Here is a 26,742-nt window from a genome sequence, read left to right as displayed (position 1 = left end):
GTATGAGAAACATCCCCATATCATGATGCTTGCGCCACCATGCTTCACTGTCTTCACAGTGTACTGTGGCTTGAATTCAGTGTTTGGGGGTCATCTGACAAACTCTCTCCGGCCACTAGACCCAAAAAGAACAATCTTACTTTCATCAGTCCACAAAATGTCTCTTTAGGCCAGTCAATGTGCTCTTTGGCAAATTGTAACCTCTTCAGCACATGTCTTTTTTTCAACAGTAGAACTTTGCGGGGGCTCCTTGCAGATACCTTGGCTTCACATAGGCGTCTTCTAATTGTAACAGTACTCACAGGTAACTTTAGACCTTCTTTGATCTTCCTGGAGCTGATTGTTGGCAGAGTCCTTGCCATTTTGGCTATTCTTCTATCCATTCGAATGGTAGTTTTTCGCTTTCTTCCACGTCTTTCAGGTTTTGGTTGCTATTTTAAAGCATTTGCAATCATTTTAACTGAGCAGCCTATTATTTTCTGCACTTCTTTGTTTTCCCCTCTCCAATCAACTTTTTAATCAAGGTACGCTGTTCTTCTGAACAATGTCTAGAACAACCTATTTTCCTCAGCATTTCAGAGAGAAATGCACTGTAACCAGCATGTACAACATTTGCTGACTTCCTTCCTTAATTAAAGGCAATAATTGGCACCTGTTTTTCAAAGAATGATTGAATTACAGAGAATCAGCAGCATGCATGTCATGACTGTTGGGTCTGTTTGGTTTCTTTTACTCTACTACACGCGCTAGTAAATTATTTGGCATGTAGAAATATCATTTCTACCAAAAACAGTGATTGATCAGGTTAGTGATGTCTGACTACTATTATTTTGAACACAACTGTATTAACAAAGATTCCAAAAGTTGTGTGAGCTCCGCAATAGGAACCAAAAGAGGGACTGTGATTACAACTGCTAAATTACATGCTATTAAGAGATATATATTGTATATGTATTTTTTTATTTTATTTCCTTTTTTAGATTGTATAATTGGTATTTTTAGGTGAATTATTTTTAAAATAAAATGGTATGCATGTTATATAGAGCCGGCCATTGACTTATAGCTAGGTGGTTATAGCAGGCTGTGCTGTATTCCAGTGATCTCTTTACAATAATTGTATGCTTTCCCCATACTGCTCTACAGAGGAAGTGACATTACAGGGGGTACTGTGCTGGTCAACACTGATGACAATGACTGGGGGCGGGGTGGAAGCAGCAGAAATAGGAAGTTGGTGTTTGACTCGCAGCGCTAATGACTGTTTCCCCCCCCCCCCCCCACTCTTGCACCCTGACTGGCCCACTGACTGTGGGTTCCCAGTCTTGGAGATGCCCTTTGTGGAGGAGTCACCAAATACACCTGTGTCCTAATAGAGTATGATAATTGCAGTTGTCACCCAAGAGCACCAATGTGCATGTCATTTTAAGATCATAGAGGACTTTTGTTTAACATAGTGAATATAAGATTTCTCTATATTAAATGAGCTGACTCAGCATTCTCCATACTTGCAGTTTATATCAGCCTCTAGCACAGGAGGGTTAGAATTTTATGCCATGGGCCTAACTCACTGTTTGAGTGAAACCAGTAATGTTAACAAGCCTCCCAGTGCCAACAGTTGTAAGCTCTGGCTATGAGCTGAAGTCTACCTGAGCATACATGAAGAGCCACTTCCTCAAAGCAGATTCTGGGAAATAAGGCATGATGGTGAACAGAGTCTGCATTTCTACATTCTGTAGAAGCTCACCTAAACATAGCCAGGTGCATGAGGCCTTAGACCAAGTGGCTACAAAACAGATAATTATGCAACACCTTATACCTATCATTTATGAGGTTACAGAAGGTCTAGTAGTCTGAAACTAAAAATCTTCTTATTCTCCAACCTTATAAAGGATCCACTTTGCAAGTTCACACGATCCGGCCATGAGCTTGTGAGTTCTGTTCTAAGGTTTCACTGTCACCAAGTTATATCACCCCTGTTCAACATCACTGAATGTATTCTAGGTTTATTCAAGAATCATCATTTCTTGACCAGAGTGGTGTACCCATCACGTTAAATGCGGTTTCCTACTGTTCTCGGACAACATCTCCTTTCAATTGTTATCTTACAGTATACAGACCTGTGGGTTAATGGACCCTGTATGGTGGTATAAAATTAATTAAACCTGGAGGTACAGTATAGACCAGTCTATGAGCACCACAGTGTGGATCTATACGCCAGAGCTACAATACGGAGTGATGGATGAGCCCAGGGAAAAAATTTCAAATTCTAAGAAAGGTCAAACCCAACATCAACATACATCATGAAAGAAACAGATACAGGAAAATAAATTATCATCAGTAGAGGCCATAAAATAAGTTGGAGGATATCTTTCACACCAGTCACCATATTAGATAATTTCATGTAGAAAATCTTTTACTAGATATTCTCTTGTGTTTGTCCTTTTTCCATATGGGCATTGGAGGACATTCACTAACCTGAAGGCACAATTCTTGCTCTTTATTGATGTTTTCTTTGATGTTTGCCAAGATCACAAGTTCTCATGAAGCAATCTCCACACGTGCTACAGGCATAAGGTCTTTCTCCAGAATGGAGTCTTAAATGCATATTAAGTAGTGATTTACTTAAGAAACACTTCCCACACTGATCACATTTATATGTTTCATTCTGTAAGTGATTGACTTTCCAATGAGTCTTCATATGTCCCACAAGTGACGATTTGGTATAGAATGTTCTCCCACACTTGGAGCAAGTCAACAATTTATGCTTAACAGGTGGTTCAGGGGGAGCATGCACAATTGCTGTGGTAAAGACATGGGTTCCACTCTGAAGTAATTTTGCTGCTGTATGAATTCCTTGATGCGATACTAACTCTGCCATAGACCAAAAACATTTCTTGCATTCAGAACAAGAATATTGTACACTGATGTGGCCATTAGCAACACTTTGAGACTCTGGAGAATTCGTATCTGGATTTTTACCATCTTTCACATAAGTTGAGGGATATTGGTTTGCACCTCTACATGGGGCTGGATCCTCATTAACATGAGATGAACATTGTGAGGAATGATCTTTTACCTGATAAATGTTGGGGTTTGTGAGGGAATCTCCATCTAGTAAGACTGTTTCATCCTTATTGTGAGAAGGCAGATATCTGTGTGTATGATCCAATGGTGTATTGTTCGGATATTTGAAATTTCCTCCATCACATGTACTTGGCTCTTCCTCAATATAAGTAAATTCATATTGCAATGCATGAGAATATGTAGCTGCACACTTGTTTTGGTCTGTGAGGGTGCCACCATTACACGAGACTGGATCCTCCTTAACATAAGTGAATGGATATTGTTGTGTAGATTCTATTAGATTGCTTCCGTCACATGAGTGTGGCTCCTCCGTAATATGAGAAGGACCTTGTTGTATATGATCTGTAGGTGGATAAATGTCAGGATTTGTTAAGTCTTCCCTGTATTGGTCCTCCTGAATCTGCATAGGTAGATATTCATTCGTACTACCTGTGGGTAAACCTGGTAGAAAGAAGATCAGATATCAGAAGAAGATCAAATTTAAACTCTCAGTTTTCTACTATATTTTGTGGTCAATAATATAACTCTTACCTAAAGATGTGAGAGGCTGCTCATTCTCTATCATTACATCCTTGTACAGATCCTTGTTTCCTTCTAAATACTCCCACTCTTCCATGGAGAAATGGACAGTGATATCCTGACATCTTATAGGAACCTGACACATACAATGATAAAGTCATCATTCAGATACATTATCCCTTGTGTTACCATATAAGGTCCCAGTATTCCCGGCAGCACTCACCTCTTCAGTCAGCAGCTCAATGATCTTGTTGGTCAGTTCTAAGATCCTCTGCTTATTGTCTGGCTTGTGTGTCATAGACTGAGGCAAAGGTAGGTGAACATCTGTCAGCACCCTGCAAGTTCCTTCTACAACCTGAAGACTTCTATTCGTTGCTCTCTCTCCTGATTTCTTCACAACAAAATAATCCTACATAATGACAAAGAATGATTATGGGGGTTGAGCCAAGTTATTACATTATCCCCTATCCGCTGGAGGTCCAACTTGGGACCCACACCAGTCACAAGAATGTTCCCCTGTTCTGATGGAGCGTCAGGTTGTGCATGTGCACTGCCACTCATTCTCTATGGGAGCGCTGGAGATAGCCGAGTACATCTCTCGGAAAAGCGCCACGTTCCCTCCATGTACAACTGCACATCTGCAGCAGAGGCTCAGTTAACAGATTCTGTAAAAAGTGCATACTGCACTACTTTGACAGACTTCATCGGGCACCAATGGTGTCCTTCATATCGCTGATCCGGAGATGGAATTATTTATTTTTTTACTCCCAGAATGGAACAGAAAATATGCCGGAGATATGAACCTAGTCTTACATACGCAAAACATTTAAGACATGTTTCCTCATTCATACTCTAGATTGCTAGTAGAACAGTAAAGCATAAAGAGGGGGATCATGTGCCATAATTCCTTCACCTCTCCAGTCAGCAGAAGGATAATCTCCAGGGTGAGGTTTAGGACCTGCTCGGTTGGATCACTCTGTTTTTTGTCCATTTTCAGTGACACAGTAGAGAAATGAATGTTTCAGACCTGAAATCTGTAATGAGATTCATTCAGTACATTGTACTAGACACGTACACTATGTAATGTTTGTGTGGCATGACAACATGAAACGAATGCCCAAATATGTTGTATAGTAAAGTAAGTACATCGGGCTTTTGTCCGGTCGATTCTTGCCATAGTTTCGGCCAGATGTCTGCTGTTCCCCATTATACTTAAAGGCATTCTGTCATGAGATTTGAGGCCTATAACATAAACATATGGCCAGGTCCCTACTAATAACCTGAATCCGAAACTGTCCTTATTAAATGTGCCTGTGGCTCTATTAGCACATAAAACAGGTTTTTATAACCTGTCATTCACCTACCTAAGGTGCCCAAGGGGACGTCGCTTCATACAGGGTGCCGGGCTGCAGCCATCTCCGTCTGGTGCCCAGCGCCGCCTTCCCAGTTGAAATCGCCGCCCTCCCTTTCTATAGAGCCGCCTTCCTCACCTCAGCGCCGCCTCCGAAATCGTCCGCTCCCTCAGCCAGATCCCGCGCGTGCGCACTAGGTATAACCTGATGCGCCCGTGCGGACTCCTGGCAGCGACCTCGTTGAGCGAAGTGCGCATGTGCCGTCCGGCGCACTTCGCTTAAACCTGCCTTGACCGCTCTATTGCAGCCATCCTCTCACAGCCGCACGGGATCTGGCTGAGGGAGCGGACGATTTCAGAGGCGGTGCTGAGGTGAGGAATGCGGCTCTATAGAAAGGGAGGGTGGCGGTTTCAACTGGGAAGGCGGCGCTGGGCACCAAACTGAGATGGCTGCAGCCGGGCACCCTGTATGAAGCGACGTCCCCTTGGACACCTTAGGTAGGTGAATGACAGGTTATAAAAACCTGTTTTATGTGCTAATAGAGCCACAGGCACATTTAATAAGGACAGTTTCGGATCCAGGTTATTAGTAGGGACCTGGCCATATGTTTAGGTTATAGGCCTCAAATCTCATGACAGAATTCCTTTAAAGGGGTTGTTCATATTATTTTTATTGATGACCTATCCTCACAATACCAGATTGGCAGGGGTCCAACACCCGATACCCTCGCAATCAGCTGGTTAAAGAGAAGGCGCAAGACGTGCCAGCGCAGCCTTCACTACATTGTTTACCTGCTCAACGTCGCAACAGCGGGTCCTATTGAAGTGAATTGGACGGCTTCTGTAGTTACACCTGCTGACCGCTGCTGATGCAATGGCGAGCAGTTTAACAATGAAGAGTAAGCTGCAATGGCACGGCGCCGGGTGTCAGAATCCCGCCAATATCTTACTGATGACCTATCCTGAGGATAGGTCATCAATAAAAATAACTTAGACAACCCCTTAAATGGGGCTGGGCGGCAACGCCGGATCCAGAGAGACAGCATTAGGCTTCATGCACACGGCCGTTGATTTGGTCCGCATCCGAGCCGCAGTTTTGGCGGCTCAGATACGGAACCCTTTCACTTCAATGGGGCCGCAAAAGATGCGGACAGGCTTGTCTAAAACTGCCCTTAGGCTTCCTGCACACACATAAAATCCCTGTTTCTGCACCAAAATCCCCTTTTTGTAACTGTGGATTAGATGTGGTTTTGCTGCAGATCTCACCCTTCATTGGAAAAGGGAAAAATCCGCAGCTAAAGTTGCAAACATAATTGACATACTGAAGATTTGGAAGTCCGCACAGCAGGTCAATTTCTGCATACAAAAATCCACAAAATGTACATAAGATTTGCGCAATTTAATCCACTTTGCTGGTACTGCATTATGCTGCTGTTTTTCCGCATGGGAACCCGCACAGGGAAAAAAACATGTATTCTGCATCGTGTGCAGGAAGCCTAAGGCTACCTACACACAACTCAGAAGGCGTGTGGTTTTTCTACGTGGACAGTGTAGTACAGTACCAGCAAAGTTAATTATTTGCCAATCTTATCGGTAGTATGTCAATTTTCCATTCAGAATGCATTAGGGCAAAACTGATCTGTTTTGGACAGATTTTGAGAGCCCTGAATGGATCTCACAAACGGAAAGCCAAAACGCGAGTGTGAAAGTAGCCTAACATGCTAGGGGAAGATGTAGTCAAGTAGTTGGACGCTATGCTGACCAGGCCTAGAGGAAGAAGTTGACTGGGCTGGTTCCTGGGCACAGAGTGGCATCATTGACCAGGTCCTCTACGTAAGAGCCCGCAGAAGCCCCTCACTAACATCCCTCCAACATCCAGGGCACACAGTTTTCTTCTGGAATAGGACATGGGCACAGCCCCGCTGTGTCTCACTCACACTTCCCAGATCAGATCCTTCCCCATCTTGTCACAGCAGCTCTGCCAACACTGGTCAAACCGGGCAAGCCACCTGGCTCTGTCTCCCGCCGTTTCCTGCCCTCTGTGCTGTCCACTGGTGAGTCTAAAATGGCGCTGGCAGTAACCAAACTGAAATAACAGACATGGGCAAGATTACATCGGTTAGTGGGGCTGCGTTTTGGTTATTTGTCGATCAATTGCCCAGCCCTACCTATGAGTGACGGTTGCTGCTGCTTCCATTTAGTATGTCTGTCCAGATGTAATAAATGTGATGTGAACAGAGCCTAATTACACAGAAATCAGTGGTGCTCATCTGTTCCGACAGTAGTCGGTGTCACAGCTTGTCCACCCACCACTAAGTGACATGTATTGCTCACTTTTATTATTATAATTTTTTATTACTATTAGGGTTATGCACTAATTTCCAGACCTCTCAAACTGGCGGGATGTGCGTTGGTTATTATATTTACCTGATCCCCGACTTGTGTGCTCCCCAATCTCCGCTGCTCGTCTCGGGTCCCTCCGTGTAAACTTCTGGTGTGGTCCCAGCGCAGCCAATCACTGGCCGCAGCAGTGATCTGTTCCCTTGCATCATGCGACCATATGACATGACACAAGGGGAGCAGCAGCCAGTGGAGATTACATGGCGGGACCTGAGACGAGCAACGGAGGAAGGGGAGCAAACGAGCCGGGGACCAGGTAAATATGATCACCAACGTGGATCCCGACAGTCTGAGACGTGAAGAAATTAATGCACAACCCCTTTAAGGTTCAGGAGCAGCAGCTTAGCTTGTATTATAGAACACTACTCCCCTGAAAAGCATAGAAAGATGTTCTGCAGCAGCTGATGTGTGATTTATAAGGAATACCATACACTCTGCTGAAAATGACACGTACTGTGCCCTTGTGTCACAGAACTCCAGGGTGGGCCATTATATAATACCACACTACATAATATCATGGGCATAGAATGTCATCAGAGTAATAATAATAAAGTTCTTACACACAAGGTATCATGGGTGGATAATACACAGCCAGTGCATGGTTATACTGAGATTACCTTCTAGGAAGCAGCAGCCTCTACACACAGGCATCATGCAGGAAGTGCTTGGCAGGGAATTCTGGGAGAAAGCCACCTGACCTCAGCAGTCACATGGTAAGTAGTACCTCCTGCCAGGAGGAGCCATGGCAAGACCTGGCTTTTAACACTTTGTTTACCAGCAGCAGGCACGTGAGCTGCAAATTCTAGAGCAGGGATCAGCAACCTCCGGCAGTCCAGCTGCTGTGAAACTACAACTCCCGGAATGCTCCATTCACTTCTATGGGAGCCGAGCAGGTTTGCATGCTGGGAGTTGTAGTTTCACAGCAGCTGAGTGCCGAAGGTTGCTGATCCCTGTTCTAGAGGATATATATAACTAACTGTATATATCCAGCAATGTTTAGTCAGCCGCTCTGTTGCTGCACGTGGCTGATAACAAGGAGCAGAAGACTGCTATGCAGCATACAATGGTACGGTAATGTCAAAGATGCAAGGGTAAATATCTGACAGACATACTAACACCTAGACGTTACTCGTCAGCCTCATATCCACATGCAGATGTATCGTGGGTATAGCGCTTCCACATACTGTGTATTTTCAGGCATTATTGTGTATTCTGTTGCAGATTTTCACAATGTTTTACATGTGGATTTTGTTGTGACCGTTACATAGTACTGCCGAAAAAAGACGCCAAGTCACTAAGCCTTTTTTACAACCATCCACGGTTCCCGCTGAGACCGCATCCTAAGATGACTATTCCACAGATTTGAGGGTGGCTGCACACAAAAAATAATAAAAAAAACCGCACATAAATCCACACTATATCATGTTTTTGGTTCAGTTTTCATCTGGAGTTTCTGCGGATCGCACCGTTCCATTGAAAAGGGTGAAATTCGCACAAGAAAAATGCAACGGCAACAACTGACAGGCCGGGGGTTAGCTGCAGATTTGTTGTTGCGGATTTTCGTGCGGCAAATCCACAGCATCATACAGTACCAGTGCAGCACGCCAGACCTGCAGGGTATTGCGACAGTGAGGTCACGGTATGGGCAATCGAGGGTTACTCACTTTTCTGAGGAGAACCCTGGGCAGGCATGCAACAGTGAAGGAGAGGCAGACACTAGTTCCTCTGGGGCACACTCTGTAGTTAGGGACCAGGCCTGATGGTATGTGAGGTGCCCTGGATGTTGTAGGTGTTTTGAGTGTCTTAGGTAAGGTCCCTTTAAGGATCGTGACGCCAGTGCCTGTATCGGTGACACACTGATTTGTAGGAGGATTAATAGAGTACGCAGTTGGTAAACCAAACGTTGCTTTACTTGGTGGAACAGTCCAACTTTTTACATACAGTTGCAGTGGTATATAATGCAGTCCTTTATCATACAAAATGCACAGCAGGTTTACTTCACAGCAGGTTTCAATCTTGCAAGATACTTGGAGGGTAAACAGTTAATGCTTTGCAGTGCAATGCTGCTCTATCCCCTCAGCTATTCTAGCTGGCTGGATCCCAAGGCCCGGATGCCTACGTGCTGGCTTAAATCCTTGGTATAAAATCCTTCTTCCAGTATTGGCACTTGCTTAAGGTTACAATACCTTCTTTTCCTAGCTGTCTTCCGTGCTGGCTTTAAAAGGTGGCTGCAGGTTTCTCCCAGGAGGTGCTGTCCTACTACTGGGGTATCTCATCTGTGTTAGCTGGCTGAATAACTGGTCTCCAGGCAGGCTGTACTCTTCTTAGCCTACTAAGGCAACTAGAAACCAGGACTGTCTAGCTGCACGTCAGGAGGAGGCCCTCAGCATATCTCGGGCTGGTGCCTTCTCACTTCTGTCTCCACACACTCCTGACTATGACCTAACTCCTCCCTGTCTGGGCCTGAACATTTATACTAGGGCTCTCTAGCTCCCTCTAGCTTCTAGGATGCCTAACTACACCCTCTTAGGCCTGCTATGCATGACACAGGGGAAACATTGCATGTAAAAACACATAGAAAATACATTAAAGTGCACAGTTAAATATAACATTACTGTCCCTTGTGAGCAGGAGTAACACGTCACCCAATTGACCCTTGTGTAGTGCCCACGCCTACCTAGTGGGACACTACACCAGCAAAGTGGATGAGAATTTCAGTATGACCAAAGGGGCCAAAGTCAGAGCAGACAGAGTACGTGCTTAACGGTAAACGGTCCGAGGTCAGGGCAGGCAAGAAGTGTCAATACGGAGGTCAGGCAGCGGGGGATTGGTATATGGGAAGACAACAGAATACAGCACATCAATGTCAGATAGAACCTCTGGGACTCATACCTATAACAGAGCCCCCAAAGTTCAGGTGGGCACACCACGCATGGGCGGCCGTCCTCCATTCTATTTTAATGGGAGCACCAAAAATAGCTGTGTGGCTCTCACCTATTTTTGGAAGTCCTATAGAAATTAATGGAGACCAAACCACGCAAGCGCGGCCACTGCTGCATTCACTTCTATGGAACAGCCTGAAATAGCTGAGCCAGCAATCGTCTATTTTCAGTGTTACCATAGAAATGAATGGAGGGCAGAAACATGCATGGTGCTGTCTAATTCAGTATGGAAGCTTTGTTCTAGAGATGCGGCTCCCAGGAATGGAACTGGCGCCTATCTGCCATGTTCCAGGTCAGGCAACCCAACGCTACAGTAATAACGGGGAACAGCTATTCACCATATTTTTGTACAGGCCATTTAGAGAAGTTAATAACGTCCCCTTTGAGACGCCTCTTCTCAAGACTGTTGCAGATTTGTTGCACAGAACTCTTCTACGGCCATCAGTAGTACCAAGGCACAACCTGCTTTTATCACTGAACACTACCGTTTGCCATTGATGGCCATAACAGATTTTGCAGGAGGATTGGAGAGTGCCTATTTTCATAGCACAGAGACACATAGGTGACAAGATGTGGGGTGCCATTAGCTAACCATGGCCGTTCCTGTCTGGTATTTGGGGAGCAAACATTGACCAGCCCTTGGTATGTCCAGGACATAGTGGAAGCACTCTTACTGCCTTTTTTGGGACGCAGAGTTCCAACAAGATGACTGCCCGTACTACACAATGTGCTCTTCAGGGTATCCAGCAACATCCTTGGCCAGTTCAATCCCAAGATCAGTATATACAGAGCAGAGGTGATGGCGGACAGTGAGGCTATGCGGTATAGACAGAGCAGTGGTGATGAGGCAGTGAGGGTATAGGGCAGGGGTACTCAACTGGCGGACCGCGGTCCAAATGCGGACCGCGGTCCAAATACGGACCGCGGCCGCCAGTTGTCCGGACCCTGGCCATCCTTCAGAGCGCTCCTCCAATCGATTCAGTTCAGAGTGATCCGATCCGTTTGAACCGGCTCAGCTCAGTCACAGCACACAGCAATGCTGACAGACGCTCAGCTCATCTCACGCTGGAGCAGGAGCCTGAGGGCGGGACTGGGAGGAGTCAGTAATATGATCTTAGAGTGGAAGCTGCTTCTGGCAGCCCCTCCCCTCCCGGCCCAAAAAACCAATCACCGACCAGAGCTGAGGGGGCGAGGCCAGCACAGCACACTAGCAGCTCTGACTCGAGTCCTCGGAGTAGTGCAGGGTCAGGGAGTCTAAATGAATGGAATGAGTCACAAGAATCTAAAGATCCGATTAGTTAGTGACTCATTCTATTCATTGAGTTGAAAGAGCCGGGAGTCTTCAGACTGTAGAACAGGTTACACTGAGGCTGAGGCTGTTGGCTCTTGTTGCAGCAGTGATGAGATTAAGGGACAGGAGCAGAGAGATAAGAGAAGGGACAGATGACACAGTTCAGCACATAGTTCTCCCTGTGCTGCATTCACATTTCACTTCACTTGGTTGGTTGTACTACTGTCAGTGTCAGACTGTTGTCACTGTGGGGAACAATGCACAACAGACAACAATTCACATTGCACACCACAGTGACAGCTTCTGACTCCTAAGTCCTCCTGTCCAACGTCAGCTTCCCTTTACTATAAAAAAATCACTCTTCCTGACTCACTCAATACTAATCAGAGACGAGTTCAACTTCAGAGAGCTGAAGAGCCGACTCACTGCAGTGTCACTGACTGAGTCAGCAGCTGCGCATGCGCACCGGCACCTAGAGTCTTCAGTTCACTTGCGAGTCAGCTCAGCAGTCTGACTCGCCAAGTGAACCGAAGATCCGATTCTGATCCGAATGAGCTGATTCAAATGAACCGATTCACCTAAAAGATCCGAACTTCCCATCACTATCTCCTGCACACTGTGCCGTGCAGGAGGAGGAGCTTACCGGCGCACTTCCTCCTGTCCCAGAGCGCAGTGAGACAGGCCGGCTCCCTCCCCATATAGCTGATGGAAATGTGGGAAACTAATGTCTGTTAATCTCTGCAGAGATGGGAGATGGCTGAAAAATCATCATGGCGGTCTGGTCTGAATGGAGAAGATAAAGAAAGAACGTCTACAACAAAGGTGACATCACTGGATGTAAGAGGTATGGGGCACTATGTAGAAGAGGAGATGCTCCGGCTCCTCCCCCTGCCATTTGCAGAAGGATTTAGAGCTGGGTGAGGATGGCCAAGGGGGCAGCCGGCCACGGGCGGGTGGCAGATGGTGGGGGGGAACCACAGGCCTTGAGCAGGATCTGGGGAGGGAGGAGAGCGGAGGAGCTTCCTGGCTGTAGCTTGTTGTATAAGCGGGCAGTGCAGCCAGGACAGACCTCCCCTCTCCGTATGATGTGTAGAGACAGGCCTCAACAATAGAATTTCAGCTGTACAGTGTTCGTTGGGAGTGGCCTATTATATGTAGGAGGGGCTTTTAATAATGGGCAGGGCTAAAAAATGCGTGTGCCGCATTGTTGTTCCTGCAGAGCTTTTAGAATCGCCAAGTAAAAGAATCAGCGCAACACACTACACACACACCCCCCCCCCCCCTGCATTTTTAAATATAAAGGGGGCTTTAAAAAATGGGCAGGCAAAAGAATTGGCACAGCGCACTACACGTGCCACATTTCTTTGCCTTTCGGAATCCCCCCCCTAGACAAAATTCCTGGGTGCTCCCGATAGACAGAGCAATGGTTATGAGGCAGTGAGGGTATAGGGCAGCGATGGTGAACCTTTTAGGGACAGAGTGCCCAAACTGCAACTGAAAACCCACTTATTTATCGCAAAGTGCCAACACAGCAATTTAACCTGAATACCAATATAGTATATCTTCCATGTACTTTATCATGTAGCTATAATAGCCTGAGTCCATTCAGTGCGCTGCCTGTGCTGTTCATAGTGCACCCTGTGCTGATGAATGGCAGGAAAAGTCTAAGGCATATTGGCACACCATAGACTTTTTCCAGGGTGCGGGTGCCCAGATAGAGGGCTTTTAGTGCCACCACTGGCACCCGTGCCATAGGTTCGCCACCACTGGTATAGGGTATAGACAGAGCAGAGGTGATGAGGCAGTGAGGGTATAGGGCAGTGATGGCTAACCTTGGCACTCCAGCTGTGGTAAAACTACAACTCCCAAGATGCCCCCCTTGCTTGGCTGCTCAGAACTCTATAGAAATAAATGGAGCATGCTGGGAGTCGTAGATGGGACAGGCAGTGAGGGTATAGGGTATAGACAGAGCAGAGGTGATGGGACAGGCAGTGAGGGTATAGGGTATAGACAGAGCAGAGGTGATGGGACAGGCAGTGAGGGTATAGGGTATAGACAGAGCAGAGGTGATGGGACAGGCAGGGTATACAGAACAGAGGTGATGGGACAGGCAGGGTATACAGAACAGAGGTGATGGGACAGGCAGGGTATACAGAACAGAGGTGATGGGACAGGCAGGGTATACAGAACAGAGGTGATGGGACAGGCAGGGTATACAGTATGTACAGAGGTGATGGGACAGGCAGGGTATACAGTATGTACAGAGGAGAGGTGAGGAGGCAGTGAGGGAATACAGTATAGACAGGGCAGAGGTGATGGGGGACAGTTAGGGTATTTATACAGGGCAGAGGTGATGGAACAGGGAAAGTATACAGTATATACAGAGCAGAGGTGATGGGACAGTGAGGGTATACGGCAGTGGCATACATAGAGAAGTAAGGGCCCCATAGCAAGGATCAAACCAGGCCCCCCACACAGGACAGAAGAGTTTCTGCCCTTGGGCCATTTTTCCACTGCCTCATTTGCTAAAAGTTGTTTCTTTACCCTGGGTTCACACCTGAGCGTTCTGAAAGGAGCGCTCTGTATGCGCGATTGTACGGGCGTTTACAAGCGTGCATACAGAGACAAGCGAACGCCCATTGTCGCACGTTCCCCAAAATCTATGTACGGGAACGCGCGACAAAACGCCCCAAAGAAGCTCAAGTACTTGTTTGAGCGTCGGGCGTTTTACTGCGCGATCGTACGCGCTGTAAAACGCCCAGGTGAGAACCATTCCCATAGGGAAGCATTGGTTTCTCCTTGTTGTGCGTTTTACAGCGCGTAGGAACGCGCTGTAAAACGCTCAGGTGTGAACTTAGGGTTAGAGCAGGGGTGTACAACGTTTCCTGGGTAGGGGCCACATTGTCAGACTGAAGGAATAACAAGGGCCAAAAATAAAAGTTAAAGGGGTATTAACAAGTGAAATACTGTATTTATTGCGTATTGTACACACAGTTATACAGTATATCATAAATGTCTAGTTATACCTCCAGGACTCCCATCTAATGGGAGAATACATGAAACATGCATGTGAGCAGCCACAAGACATAGGCATACATGTCTGTTACCAGATGGTTGGGGGCCGCACAGAATGGTATCAAGGGCCGCATGTGGCCCCCGGGCCGCAGGTTGTGCACCCCAGCTTTAGAGGGTAGAGTCCTATCAAAGTTTTCCCCCAGTAGAAGAGGAGATAATCCCAACCTGGCATGGTCTGACGCTATGGTAGTTATGCCCCTGTATACAGTATAGACAGAGCAGAGGTGAGGAGGCAGTGAGGGTATACAGTATATACAGAGCAGAGGTGATAGGACAGGGAAGGTATACAGTATAGACAGAGCAGAGGTGATGGGACGAGAGGGGGTATACATTATAGACTAAGCAGAGGTGACGGCAGACAGCGAGGGTATACAGAGCAGAGGTGATGAACAGGGAGGGTATACAGTATGTAAAGAGTGGAGGAGATCAGGGTGCGCAACGGTGTACATACAGTATATACCGAGGTGGCGCTAGATGATTCTCTTTCACTGGGAGATACCTCTTTGCATATCCATCTCCCTATACAAGGGAGATCATGTATAATATAGTAAATACCATACGCCCACGTGATCAACTATTAAACCAGGCATACAGTCAGGTAGAGTTGAGCATGTTGAGTAAAATGATGCCATATTCATGCTTCTATGCTGGCCTATCCCCAAGAAAATACAGTTTTTATGAAAGAAACACTCACAAAAAATGTTTTTCCCTGACCTGTTAGAAAGGTAATCTTCTTACCGGTGAATTTGTTAGTCATAACTAGGGATGAGCGAATCGACTTCGGATGAAACATCCCAAGTCGATTCGCATAAAACTTTGCTCCAATACTGTACGGAGCAGGAGCTCCGTACAGTATTAGAATGTATTGGCTCCGATGAGCCGAAGTTATTGCTCCGCGAAGTCTCGAGAGACTTCACATAATAACTTCATAAATTAATTTGTACTGTAAAAAAAACATTTCCCAAACTCTGGTTTGGATCCAAGTGGTACCTTTATGAAGTTATTACGCGAAACTTCGGCTCATCGGAGCCAATACATTCTAATACTGTACAGAGCTCCTGTTTTATGTGAATTGACTTCAGATGTTTTATCCGAAGTCGGGACCTGGCGGTGGGGTTTAAGTCCATCTTTTGAGAGTGGTCTGAATGACCACCCTACCTGCGACCTCCACAGCACTCCACTCCACTCCCTTAAGGCCCCTTTCACACAGGCGAGTATTCCGCGCGGATGCGATGCGCGAGTTGAACGCATTGCACCCGCACTCAGAGATCATGTGAGGACCGGAGTGACATCACCACAGGTCCTGTTCAGCAAAGGAGACAGAAGGAGATGCCGGGCTGCACGAACAAGTGGACTAAGGCGAGTTAAAAAAAAAATTTATCCCCTCCAGCCCTATTTTACTATGCATTCTGTATTCAGAATGCTATTATTTTCCCTTATAACCATGTTATAAGGGAAAATAATACAATCTACAGAACACCTAACCCAAGCCCAAACTTCTGTGAAGAAGTTCGGGTACCAAACACGCACGATTTTTCTCACACGAGTGCAAAACGCATTACAATGTTTTGCACTCGCGCGGAAAAATCACGCGTGTTCCCGCAACGCACCCACTTATTTTCCTGCAACGCCCGTGTGAAAGGGGCCTAACAGTGTCATCCACAGCGCCCTGCCCCTTTAAAGCTGACCTACAGCAGTGAAGAAAAATGTCTGGGTTATTACGGAAACCTGATGTAAAATTGTGTGCAGTGGAGACTAAGGGCCTGCAAGCTTCTATTGGCTGATAAGGGTCATGTGACCAGGCTTCTACTGGCTAATGCATTTTTTAGACCTGGTCTAAAACCTTCCCGGACACCTGATGTACCTGTGTGCCAAATTTCGTGATTGTAAATGTGACGGTGCGGATTCCTTTAACGGACATACACACAAACATACATACACTCAGCTTTATATATTAGATGGTTCAGACAGTTTTGGAAGCGGCAATACCTATGTTTATTTTTATATGTAAAATTGTGACTTTGAATAATAACCTTTAGCATTTTTTTTTTTTTTTTACACTTTTTTTTTTTAGTTCCCCTTGGGAAATATAACAAGCAATCATTAGCTTGCTTCTTTTATAGAATCCACGGGCTTTATACTATGTTCCACAGGCAGGGGCTCCATAGGAACTAATGTGCAGCAGCCTTCCGTCACACAGGAGCTGCCGCACACTATATCCTGCTCCACCTGATCCTCGCCGAGGGCAGCCGGATCACATCAGACTCAGCACGTCCTGTCCAGATGCCGTGGTCAAGTTTGACCACAGCATCTGAAGGGTTAAAAGACTATGAGCAGCATTACCGCCAGTCGGATATTAACCGCGGGTGTCTGCTTTAGGAAACAGCAGGCAATCGGCGGCTATGGTGCCCACGAGCAGGTGCCATTAGTGCTGTACATGTACGGCGCTGGTCAGTAAGGGGTTAAACGGGTGTAAATCGGCTTTATCGCCAATCGCAGACATTAAAGATGGTTTAAACAGCAAACACAGGGCTAAAGACCCGCCCTACACTGTACATGTACAGCACTGAGCAGGAAGGTTAAATAGGGGGATGTGCTGCAGAAAATATACAAGCCATATGGAGATGAATGCTCATACTATCAATCCATCATCCCCATACAGTAGGACGATTTAAATGTACTAATCGAGTATAGAGGAACATCATTGATTGGAGCTAGTCTATGGGCAGATTTTCCACCCATATAAATGTGGCTTATTTCCAAGGATTTCTCACTGCAGCTAACCACAAGGATATGGCCTTCTTCTCCAGCACATTCTGTCCATAACTGTACTTTCAAAAAACTTGATATTTCATAGTGACCTACTAAAGGGCATCTGTCAGCAGATTTGTACCTATGAAACAGGACCAGGAGTGATCGTGTTTTCACTGCCCGTCCCTGTCAATGAAAGTGCAGAGGGTGCGGCAGTTGCAGAGAGCAGAGCCTCTAGGTGTAATGGCAACGCCCCCGTTGCTCCTAGAGACTAATTTGCATATTTTACAATTTCATTTTTCTCAGCAACGCAGGAACATATGAACATGGGACCAAGACAGATCCCTTCAGCTGCCAAGCACACATGTAACAGGTCAGCCTGTGTCATAGGTACAAATCTGCTGACAGATGCCCTTTAAAGGTTTTGATTGGGGGAGGTCCAAGTGCTGATTCACCTGCCGATCGCTCACACAAAGCATTATCTCAGACTCTGAGGAGTGCGTCTCTAGCAGCGAGGAGACACAGTGCTTCAATTCCTCATTTTAGCGATCAATGTGGCTCTCACCATTGCCTCCTTTGCTCTCTTAAATTAATTCCATCACATTATACACTGCTCGTTTCCAGGGGTTAAGACCACCGTTGCAGCGCAGATACAAGGTGACCAGGCTGGGAACTGCTGCGCATGTGTGCCTAAGTGCACTATCATGGTGCCAGAGAGGCTGGCACTTTTTCCTATAGTCTGCAAGAATGGCCACCACTGCTGGGCTACAGGGTGGTCACAACCACTGAAAACAAGCAGTGTATAATGTGATGGAAAAAATGAACCCGGCCAGCAAAGGAGGCAATATGGACAATCACAATACATTAGTAAATGCCTTGTATTAACTTGTCTACATGATGCTATTCGCTGAAGTGACAACCCTTTTAAAGGGGTTGTCCCTGTTAAATGAAATATTGCTAAGTGGCAAGGAAGGGGTTAAAATAAAGTAAAAACTTCCTCCAGTGCCATGGCCCAGTTCATCCCCACCATTGCACCATCTTTTTGGCTGCAGCAATGATCTGCACATATACTGCACAAGACTGATGGAGTCAATCATTGATATCAGTGGTTTTGTGCTGTATACTGCTGAGGCCAGTGACTGACTTCAGTATACATGCACATTATTGTGTGACCACTGCAGCCAATCACGGACCTCAGCGGTAAATTGTGTGAGACCACTGAGGATAGTGATTGGTGGTATATTGGCATGTCACCACTGCAGCCATGTAAACAAAGCATGGCCAGGAGGACCAGAATGGAGGTGCCTGGGGAAGAGGGGGTTTGAAGTATTACGTGTTTTACCATTTTAACCCCTCCCTGCCATTCAAAAATATTTAAGTCTGATGCCCCTTCACATCCTCTCTTCTGACTGGCCCAGAAAATTAAAGAAGGTAGAAGATGACAACATCTCATAGACCTTTGAGCCGCTACAAGACATCACACTTACTTTCTTAGCAGAGTACTGAGGATACGTTCACAAATGTTTAATTACCAGAAGTTATTACTTACAAGCACCAGCACACATCGGAAAAAAGGAGGTGGTTAATAAACAGCCTTTTAATAAAGACATTGTTATTTTCAATATGAAAAAAATAACCTGAAGTCATGCAAAAAGAAAAGGAAAAAAAATAAAAATGAAATGCGCAACTTAGGTAAAACTCCCATCACGAATTGCAGTTTGTGCAAATAAAAAATAGATCTATTCTTTGCATCCATTATATGTGATCATCCAAGGCTATACGTCAAAGAAAAAAATCCCACCTTTTTGGCAAGGAAAAAGAGCCTTTTTTTCGGCAAATTGTCTCATTATTAGACAAAAACTTTTGGCAAAAAACATCTTGTTTGGAAGGACTAACGCTAATACTCAAGACTTTGGCGTAGAACAACTAAATTACCAAAAAAGACCAACACAAAAGGAAACAATTGGTCAAGACCATCAATGGTCAGTGGGGTGGGGGCACCGTCTCACAGGTATTACAAGCATGCTAAGGTTGATAAAGTTACAAAAAGTCAGACTCCACTGAACAACTGAAAGACAATGAACAGCAAGATCTTTCCTCTCATGCACATTGTATGAAAAATGGCTTCCTCCATGGAAGAATCTTCGAGTGTCATCACTTGGTATGAGTGGTCATCTTCCAACATCTCACAAAACTGGATTTATGTATATAACATCGCTCACATTTCGGGTACCCAAGGGGCTTCTCTCCATATGAATTGCTTGATGGACAATGAGATTGCTATTTCGAGTGAAACATTTCCCACAAATTGGACACGAGTACGGTTTCTCTCCTGTATGGCCCGTCAGATGATTTAGAAGGCTAGGTTTGTTAGAAAAGAGCTTCCCACACTCTGGACATGTCAATCTTTCTCTTCTGTGATTTCTCCGGTGGTCTGCAAACTCTGACCTGCGGACAAATATTTCAGAACACTCAGAGCATTTGTAATCTTTTTTCACTTGCGAGGCAGAGCCTTCCTCGCCACCCGCCTCTTCTGTCCCTGAAGAAGCCTTAGGTTGTGGAAGATCTTTGGTGATTTGAGTTTCAATGTTGGCTGCAATTTCATCTTCACCTTCATCAGAACCTGAACCTTCTTCAATTGGTGCAAAACTGTATTTTGTCTGTGCATGTTTAATAAGGGCAGATACATCAGTGTCAAAGCTACTGCCCTCATCAAAACTTAGAAAGTCATCCTGCAGGTGGTTACCCCCATATATTGTGGGAGCAGTTTCTGAGCAAGTTGATGGATACTGCGGTGTATGATCTACAGGTGTAAAAACGTCAGTTTCAGATGCGGTTCCTTCTTCACATGAATCGGTTTCCTCATCAGAACTATAAGCTGCATACTGCTTACAGGCAGTGCGCCTAGTGCGTCTGTAATCATTGGTGTCTGCAGAATTTCCTTCGGCATCTGACATAGACTCATCTTTGATCTTGAAACATGTGTATTGGAACTCATCCGGGGACGTGTAATCAGGACCTGTGATGATTCTTTCTTCATATAAGACAGGTTCCTCTTTAATCCGGACAGACGTATACTGTATATGGCCCGCATTTGAGAGTTCATCATGATCACCACCTCCATCGATCACAGTAGACTCAGGTTTAACATAAGATGGATATTGCTCTGTCGAATTGCCAGAAACATAAAAATCTGAATCCGTTACATTTGTTTCTTCACAGGAGTCTGGTTCCCCTTTAATGTAAATAGGTCTACACTTTGTATCTTCTGTGAGGGCAGAAGCTCCTGGGTCTACTAAATTACGTTCTTCTTGTGAAGTAGTTTCCTCTTTAGCAAAAATTGATTTATAGTGTAGCAGTTTTTTTACAAATGGACCTGGAGGGAATTAAACACAGCATCATTAGATTTCAATTGTATGTTCTGCAATTATAAATTTCACCCATTGGGTAAATCCCTCACCTGGAGAAGGCACTCTGTGATGACTTGCCCCCAAGCCCTCCTTCCCTCCTTCAGCAGTCTTCATCTTATCCATGGAGAAAGAGATGGTAGCATCCTCACGGTTTAATGAATCCTGAAAAAAAGGCATTATTGTAGTATGGAATTCTTTGATGTTCCTATGCTCCACTGTTTCCAGCAGTGCTCACCTCCCCAGTCAGCTGCTGAATGATCCTGAAGGTCAATTCCAGTATCTTCTTCTCATTCTGAGGTGAATACACTGTAGTAGGGCTCTGGGTCCTGCTCCATCCTCCTGAGATATGTGGATTCCTGATGGGGGCAACTTCCTCACCTGATGTCTTCTTCACAACCATACAGTCCTACAAAATAAGAAAACTTCTTTGAGAAATTCTCTGAGGAAAGAAAGACACCCTGAAAAAAAAAAAATATCTAATTACACACACGTGCATCTTAGGCTACTTTCACATCGGCTTCAGTTTTGTCCCCATTCATAGTCAATGGGGACAGAAGTGAACAAACCAGAACAGAGTGCACCAGAATGCAATTCGTTCCAATTTGTGGTGTTCCCATGCCGATTTTTTTGGGTTATAATACAACCGGATCCGCTCTGAACGGATGCCGTCGGTTGTATTATTATAACGGAAGCGTTTCGTTGTAGTTTTAAGATCCCAACCCAACCCCACATATGCAATATCATTCCCATAATCCCACACCTTGAAATGAGTGGAGTCATATTACATAATTCCCATAATTCCTCACCTCTCCAGTCAGCAGGCACATAATCTCAAGGGTGAGGTTGAATATATTTTCGGAAATCATGCTTCTGTCTGTTTTTTCTTGGGCTTGCGGTTGTTCTTTTGACTCTGGATTTGCCTAGAAGTGAAATGGAAAGAGGTTATTACAGACGGGGCAGGGTACATGAAGGTACTTGCATACACAAGGATATATGTACAGATACATTTCCCACAAACAGATTCTGTTCTGAGGCCATACTTTCATCTCAAAGAGCTGTAATAAAGTCAACTGGAGGCCAGGAAATCACAATCAATGACTACTGGACCACTGATAATCCGATGTATATGGATGCAGGAGGGTGGGAAGCAATCATACTGTCCAGTGTACATAGGCAGGCCGCAGGGAGAAGCAGATAATACAGGAGCAATGTGAAATATTATGTACAGCAGATGGAGGCACTTCCATCTCAATAAAAGTGCAAGAAAGCATCTTTAGCAAGAGGACCCACAACGGTTCCGGCTAACAACTATCCTCCTAAAGATGATGTCGGCAGAGACAAGGATCGAGTAAAATTTATATTTTCGTCCAATCCTTTTGTTCTCCTGGGAGAAACGCAGCCGCAGGAACTGTAGCTTTTTCCACTCTCCCAGAGCATAGACAGATACTTGTGGCCAAGCCAAACATGTATGTGTATGGTGAAGCCGGGAGGGAGTCTGCTGACAGTTATTGAATGTGTATAAGTGTAGCAGAGCTAAGAAACTGCAGTTGGCGTTTCTTTCATCCAGCAGCCTTCTCATCCCCCTCTGTTCTCCATAGACACCAATGTTAAAAGCAGGAAAGCAAAGCATCCTGATAAAAGCAGACAGAAGCATTCTTCTGTAATATATTACAAAGTTTCTTATATTCACCTGTACTCAAAGGTCGCACTATATTCTTACTGGAAGAGTAAAAATACTCCTCTTAGCATTCTAAAGGAATATTTCTAGCCATGAAGGAATATGAAATAAGACGCTGATTTTTCAGCATTTTTTTCTTCTGTATAATAGCCTATCATCGTACAGGCAGTCTATTAGGCTGTGCCTGTGGCACACACTAATAGACCCACATCTAAGCTGCCATGGCACCCCACGAATGCATTCTAACTCCCCAGCTGCCGGGGGTCACTACTGACCACACCATCTAGGGAGTTTAGCCTAGACATCGGAGTCATCTTCAATGCTGGACGTTACAGTCAGTGCTGGGCTCCCGCAGTGATCCAGAGTGCAGCGCAGCCTGTTTGGAGTGTTTAAAGTTTAATAGGGCAGGAAGTAGGAACTGTACAGACTAGACAGGCTGGGCTGATAAGAGTCTCATGCGTGGAAGTACAAAAGCCTTTATTAATAGGGGTTATCCGAGAGTATAAAAAGCCCCCCCATATGCCAGGACCCCCACACTGAATATACTTACCTGGCTCCCCACTCCCTGCAGCTTCTCCCTGTGCGCGGATGAAAACATCCGATTTCAGGGGGTGTGGGGGGGAGCAGCCAATGGCAGGCGGCGACGAGCCTCGCTAGAATCGCGGGTGACACTAGGGAGGCTCGTCCCCGTCTGCCATTGGCTGCCCCACCCCACACCACACACACACGGGGAGAAGCAGCTGCAGCGGTGCGGGGAGCCAGGTAAGTTTTTCAGTGTGAGGGGGCCGGCATATGGAGCTTTTTATAGGATTGGATAACCCCTTTAAAGGAGTAAAATTGCCTGTACAGGCATCACTGCGACCCCTGCCTGTACTATTCATTTATGGAAGGCTGTTTTATAACTGGAGGTTTAACACAGGCTGATGATTGGGAAGAATGCGCCACTTCATGATCACTGCCCCATGTAAACGTTGGGTGACTGCATCTTTTACGTGCGGTGATTGCTGCAATAAAACAGCACTTAAAAGGCCTTTTTCCATCGGGACATATATGGCATATCGATAGACAGGATATGCAATAGATGTCAGATTGGAGCAGCACCTATCTCAAAATTGGGGCGCTGCAGCAAACAAAGAGCATGCAGCACATGCGCGGCTTTCTCTCTGCAGGGCCCAGTTCTTGGGCTGATCACTCAAGATAACACACAAGACACTCACCGAGTCACCATAATGACGGAGCACAGGGCTAACGGTTACAACATGGTTGGGTCTGCGCTGACGTCGCATAAAAGGATCCACGTGAGGTCGCTTCCGTGGTGGCTTTACCCACTCTTCTTGTGGAGGCACATCTTTGAACACTGAGGGAACAGCGTCTCTTTTCAATGTCTTGCGCAGGCCTCCAGGCACGTAACAATCTTCCGTGAAATGTTCCGAGCAGATTCGGTAGCGGTCACCCTTTTTGGCCTCCAGTATCATTTCGGCAGTGTCATCGATACTCCCAATCTCCTGCCCACTCTTCTCAATGCATAGCAGCCATGTCCTGATCTTATCTAGGCGGTTCGGAAAAACATGCAAGATAACGTTGGGCAACAGTTTCTTCCTGCCTGAAGAAGAGCACCGCTGTACGAAACATCGTGGCATTTTACTCCTGCGGGGAGAGGAGAAGACAATGTAAAGCCAGGCAAGTAATGGAAGGAACAAGGGGACACCACTAGCCACCTCACTGCCACTCTCCACTAACCCTGTTACGACCACTTCTGTGGGAGACTTCTTCATCTGATGAGGTCAAGGACAAGTCCTGAAGGAGTGTTGTGCCAGATTCTCAAGAGGAAAGCAAAAGGCTCTATAAGGATCTGTGAAAAGAAGTTACAATAGTGAAAGCTCCAGAAGCTGACAGATGATCCAAGAAGGCTAAGGAGCAATACCCACAAAAAGCAAACTAACAGACCAGGTAAGTGCATTCAGAAGCTGTAGCTGTCGTTTTTTTTAGAAGAGTCTTAAAAATTACTCAAAACACACATTTAGGTAACATAACTTTCAACAGAAACAGAGGGAGACTTAAAGGGGTTGCCTCACCTCAGCAAGTGGCATTTATTATGTAGAGAAAGTTAATACAAGGCACTTACTAATGTATTGTTATTCTCCATATTGCTTCCTTTGCTGACTGGATTCATTTTATCATCCCATTATACACGGCTCATATCCATGGTTACGACCACCCTGCAATCCAGCAATGGTGGTCGTGCTTGCACACTATAGGAAAAAGCATCAACCTCTCTAGTGGTCAGGACCGTGGGAGCGCACATAGGTTGGTGCTTTTTCCTATGGTGTGCAAGCACCGCCACTGCTGCTGGATTACAAGGTGGTTGTAACCATGGAAACGAGCCATGTATAATGTGATGGAAAAATGAATCCAGCCAAAAGGAGGCAATATGGATAATAACAATATACATGGTAAGTGGCTTGTATTAACTTTCTATACATGACAAATGCCATTTGCTGAAGTGACACAACCCCTTTAATGAGCAGTTGTCACCAACAACTTAGAATAGCAAGCATTTAAAGGGACTGTCCAAATCCCACAACATTTTTAGTTAAAGCCCGAACAATGAACAGGTTAAAGAAAAACAAAGCCGCTTACCCAGTGCAGATAGAGTCCTGGCCCTACTACTTTAGGTCCAGACTGCCCCATTGGTGTGCTGTCCCGTCCATTGTCATGTGCACTGCTGCAGCCATTCACTGGCCTCAGTGGGCACAAGGATTGGCTGCAACAGTGCATGTGACAACGGATAGGGCCCCCTCGGCACCAGTGACCAACTGGCTTTGGTTTTTTTAAGCGTTGGCAACTGGTCAAACAGAAATTACTGCAGCGTTTGGACAATTACTGTCACTTCAGTAACTGGCATTTATCATGTAGAGGAAGTTCATACAAAGCACTTACTAATGTATTGTGATTGTCCATATTGCTTCCTTTGCTGGCTGGATTTATTTTTTCATCACTTTATACACTGCTCGTTTCCATGGTTACAGACCACCTGCAATCCTCAGTGGAGGTCGTGCTTACCACACTATAGGAAAAAAACCACACTCCCATGGTCCCGGCCACCAGAGGGATGCAAGCACGACCACCACTGATGGATTGCAGGGTGGTCTGTAACCATGGAGACGAGCAGTGTATAATGTGATGGAAAAATGAATATGGACAATCCAAATACATTAGTATTTGCTTTGTATTAACTTTCTTCTACATGATAAATGCCACTAACTGAAGTGAGAGAACCCCCTTTAAGGAAGCCAACTTCTAAGAACCCTGCTGAGCACCAGCTGCAGGCACAGAAGCCTGAACCTCGAGTAGTGTCCTCCTTACACCCGCCCACAGATCTGCAGACTATCTCTCCTTATATCCACCACCGCTACCTATTCTCCGGCACATACACCTCTCAGGCCCCGCAGTCGCGTTCAGGACGCGGTTGATGTCGCCTCCGTTACATCTCGCCTCCTCCTCCTCAACCCTCACCGGAATTCCGGTCATGCAGGCGCCACATTCACTCACGTGTGTTGCATCAGCCAATCAGCTGCCGCTGCGCCCGGATCCCTGCCCTGTCACGTGTCATGAGAGGAGGCGCGTGTGTCCTATTGTGTCCCTGACAGAGTAAACAGCGGCGACGAGGAGAACGTCGTCGACTCCTCCATATATATATAACGTGACAAGCCTACACAGATGGTGACCTGTCAGTATCCCCATTACACTGATAGCTACAGTGACAGCCAGGGGGCGCCCACAACAGCGTCTGCCCACAGTAAAACAGTTCAGTCAATAACCTCAGTGCCTCCATACAGTAACAGCCAGGGGGCGCCACAACAGCGTTCTGCCACAGTAAAACAGTTCAGCCCATAACCTCAGTGCTTCCATAACAGTGACAGCCAGGGCGGCGCCACAACAGCATCTGCCACAGTAAAACAGTTCAGCCAATAACCTCAGTGCCTCCATAACAGTGACAGCCAGGGGAGCCATAACAGCATCTGCCCACAGTAAAAACAGTTCAGTCAATAACCTCAGTGCCTCCATAACAGTGACAGCTCAGGGGGCGCCATTAATAGTGACTGCCACAGTAAGGGCTCTTTCACACTTGCGTTGTTCTGTTCCCGGCATACAGTTCCGTCGTCGGGGCTCTATGCCGGAAGAATCTGATCAGGATTATCCCCATGCATTCTGAATGGAGAGAAATCCGTTCAGGATGCCAT

The 26,742-nt window shown here is 45.8% G+C and overlaps 2 protein-coding genes across 3 annotated transcripts; both read right to left on the bottom strand.

Annotated features, from left to right (window-relative positions):
- Positions 1 to 1,446: 1,446 nt before the first annotated feature.
- LOC121004116 (oocyte zinc finger protein XlCOF7.1-like) lies at positions 1,447 to 8,023 on the bottom strand. Of its 2 annotated transcripts, XM_040436243.1 has the most exons (6): positions 7,969 to 8,023; positions 6,889 to 7,037; positions 4,514 to 4,634; positions 3,824 to 4,009; positions 3,613 to 3,736; positions 1,447 to 3,522 (listed from the first exon to the last, which is right to left on the bottom strand). In XM_040436243.1, exons 3-6 carry the CDS (start codon positions 4,589 to 4,591, stop codon positions 2,495 to 2,497), a joined length of 1,416 nt encoding a protein of 471 aa, XP_040292177.1. In that variant the 5' UTR covers positions 4,592 to 4,634; positions 6,889 to 7,037; positions 7,969 to 8,023; the 3' UTR covers positions 1,447 to 2,494. The 2 variants fall into 2 exon arrangements, with proteins under 2 accessions (XP_040292177.1, XP_040292178.1); XM_040436244.1 differs by lacking the exon at positions 6,889 to 7,037 and having other exon boundaries at positions 7,969 to 8,013.
- A 10,905-nt stretch (positions 8,024 to 18,928) lies between these two features.
- Positions 18,929 to 26,036, bottom strand: LOC121004102 (oocyte zinc finger protein XlCOF7.1-like). Its single transcript, XM_040436207.1, has 7 exons — positions 25,915 to 26,036; positions 24,239 to 24,350; positions 23,716 to 24,145; positions 21,627 to 21,740; positions 21,056 to 21,226; positions 20,871 to 20,982; positions 18,929 to 20,786 (listed from the first exon to the last, which is right to left on the bottom strand). Exons 2-7 carry the CDS (start codon positions 24,271 to 24,273, stop codon positions 19,597 to 19,599), a joined length of 2,052 nt encoding a protein of 683 aa, XP_040292141.1. The 5' UTR covers positions 24,274 to 24,350; positions 25,915 to 26,036; the 3' UTR covers positions 18,929 to 19,596.
- Positions 26,037 to 26,742: the final 706 nt, after the last annotated feature.

The sequence above is a fragment of the Bufo bufo genome, chromosome 6, assembly GCF_905171765.1.
Source record: "Bufo bufo chromosome 6, aBufBuf1.1, whole genome shotgun sequence".
NCBI classification, from domain to species: Eukaryota; Metazoa; Chordata; class Amphibia; order Anura; family Bufonidae; genus Bufo; species Bufo bufo.
This window is presented reverse-complemented; position numbering and strand designations above follow the sequence as displayed.